At 47.1% G+C, this 2,500-nt stretch overlaps 1 protein-coding gene across 1 annotated transcript in view; it reads right to left on the bottom strand.

Moving 5' to 3' along the window:
* The window catches only part of LOC310804167 (zinc finger protein 385A-like), a gene marked incomplete at both ends in the record, with an annotated part of 10,326 nt that extends 8,784 nt beyond the window's left edge, over positions 1-1,542 (bottom strand). The window contains one exon of the mRNA XM_083669284.1: positions 1,432-1,542. Coding sequence (XP_083525410.1) covers positions 1,432-1,542 — 111 coding nt within the window. The remainder of the gene's footprint in view (positions 1-1,431) is intronic.
* Positions 1,543-2,500: the final 958 nt, after the last annotated feature.

Here is a 2,500-nt window from a genome sequence, read left to right as displayed (position 1 = left end):
CGTAGTTGCAGGCACCCAGTTAGTATTATGAATGAAGACAGGCAGCGTCATTCTAAGCTGTTGTTTATTTACGAGATGATTTCATGTTTAATGAAGTTTACAGGGCTAAGGGCTAGTTTCGGTCTTTATGACTGTATATTTCAGAAGGCAGCCAGTCACTCCACAGAGGCAGTGTCATAAGTCCCGTGCTAGGACTGCCCCCCCCCCCCCCACCCCCCACCCCCTGCATATAAAGTTAATGCCCCACAGCCTACAGCGGAATCTGTGCATAACCATCCAAGATCCTAATCACTTTTCCATGCCGAAGAAAAGCTCTGAGTACTGCCTCAAGGCACCACTTCTATCAGACACCAATCACACACACACACACACACACACACACACACACACACACACACACAGACGCACAAGCACACACATTCACACACACCATGGTTATATCATGTTAATTAGCTAAGCCGCAGGAGCCAGAAAACATCTTCTGGATGTATATCTTATGTGATTTATTTGTTATTTAACTGTGAAGGCATCAGTAAACACTGCTTGCTCTTTTATGGGGACGCTTAGACCCCCCCTCTTAAATTTCATCACTTCAGTCTTCAGTTACACTCCTCCCTCACCCCTTGACTTGGGAAGGTGCCCTCTCCCTTAGACTGAAATGCAAAAAATGTGCTTCCTCAGCTTCTTTCTAATGACCAGATCAGATCAGCCATGGTTGATTCCTCTTGCTTCATCCTCACTCACACCCTCCAAGCACTCCATGACACAGAGGCATCATGAAGACCCCCACCAGCCTGTCTGTGTCCGTAGCCTCAGTTAGACACACACACAGAGTCACATACACACACACATACTCACACATACTCACACTCACCCCGGCCCACCTCAGCCAACATGCCTTCCATCCCCACCCCCACCAACACCCCCACCCCCACCAACACCCCCACCCCAACCCACACCCCCACCCCCACCCCCATCCCCCCTGCACAGTTGCACCTTCTCGACTCCTTTCTGGGAAATGTCAACAAAATGGTGTCAAGCCCTGGACAGAGAGAGCTGTGAGGTAAGCTAAGCAGGGGAGTTTCTCTCCCTCCTTCCCTCCCTCCCTCCCTCCCTCCCTCCCTCCCCCTCCCCCTTCTCTCTCCCCCAGGGCTAAAAGCGGAGTTGAGAAACCGCAGACACAGTTCTCACCTGCTCCAGCAGTGCAGTCAATCACTTGACGTTTACTTTGATTTAGGTCAGTGGATTTGAGGTGCATACATCAGGGGAGGGGGGATGGGGGAGGGCACAGCTCCAGTCAGCTGTCTGGTATTGATACTAATTGACCAATCAAGCGCTCTCAAGGACATAGTTATTGTATAGTTTGTATGCACCCCTGGTGAGTATGTGCTGTGTGTTGAATATGGGATTCACTCCAGACTAGCTCCCTACCTCTGAGTTGAAGCGGATTTGGCAGACGTTGCAGGAGATGATTGGCCGTTTGGTCTTCACCATGGGGGGACCAAAGGTGTGGTTCATCACCGCCTTCTGTACCGGGTCCATCTAAAAGGGGAGGGAGGGTTAGAACATCGTAGTTACTGTATGTGGGGGAAGCAGGGTGATTTGGTAGGCGGTTCGTTAGCTACCATATGATACCTTGAGTTTGAAAAAATCTCCTTTGGTTGTTGAGCTGCGGTTAGTGAAGTGGATTTACATCCGGTAACAGAACAATGATTTAAATCAATGACATTTGTGGTTTTCAGTGTCTCTTTCTTCACTGCAGGAAAAGAAAATAGCCTACAATTTTGGCAGCAAAAAAAACGTTATTGCCTTTATTGTCTGCAACTGGTGTGGGAAGGATCCTAAGCATCTGTCTTAGGGACATATGTGTCAGTGCACTCTTTAATGATACATCCTTTGATATCCTTTTTGTTGAAGTGTGCAATATGTATATCATCCTTCTTAATGGAAGTTACTTGCGCTACATAATTGTGTGAATTGCTGCCTTTGCTTTCCCCACTGTACTCAACAACAATGCGGTCTCCATTTATTAGAGCATGAGATGAGGATGTGGATGCGGTGCTTGGTGAGGATGTTGATGCGGTGCTTGGTGAGGATGTTGATGCGGTGCTTGGTGAGGATGTGGATGCGGTGCTTGGTGAGGATGTTCATGTGGTGCTTGGTGAGGATGTTGATGCAGTGGTTTGTAACTACTACTGTTTGATTTACCACTGTTTTGTGTTCTGTCCCTGTGGAAGAACCTTTTTAAGTTCCATGTAGAACCCTTTGGGTTCCATGTAGAATTCTCTGTGAAGGGTTCTACATGGAGCCCAAAAGGGTAGGGTTAACAATTTGATTTGGTAATTCTGTTACCGATTTGGTAACAGAATTACTAGTTTTAATCCCTTATTAATTCATAAACTAAATTGATGTCAGTGCTCCCCATGAGGCAGAGACATTTTTAAATAACTTACACTTATGTGGGTTATCGGTAACAGAATGACATGGAGACTGGGCAATG

Source organism: Argentina silus (assembly GCF_951799395.1).
Source record: "Argentina silus genome assembly, chromosome: 4".
Lineage (NCBI taxonomy): Eukaryota > Metazoa > Chordata > Actinopteri > Argentiniformes > Argentinidae > Argentina > Argentina silus.
Note: the sequence above shows the minus strand (reverse complement) of the source record. Positions and strands in the feature narration are given on the sequence as shown.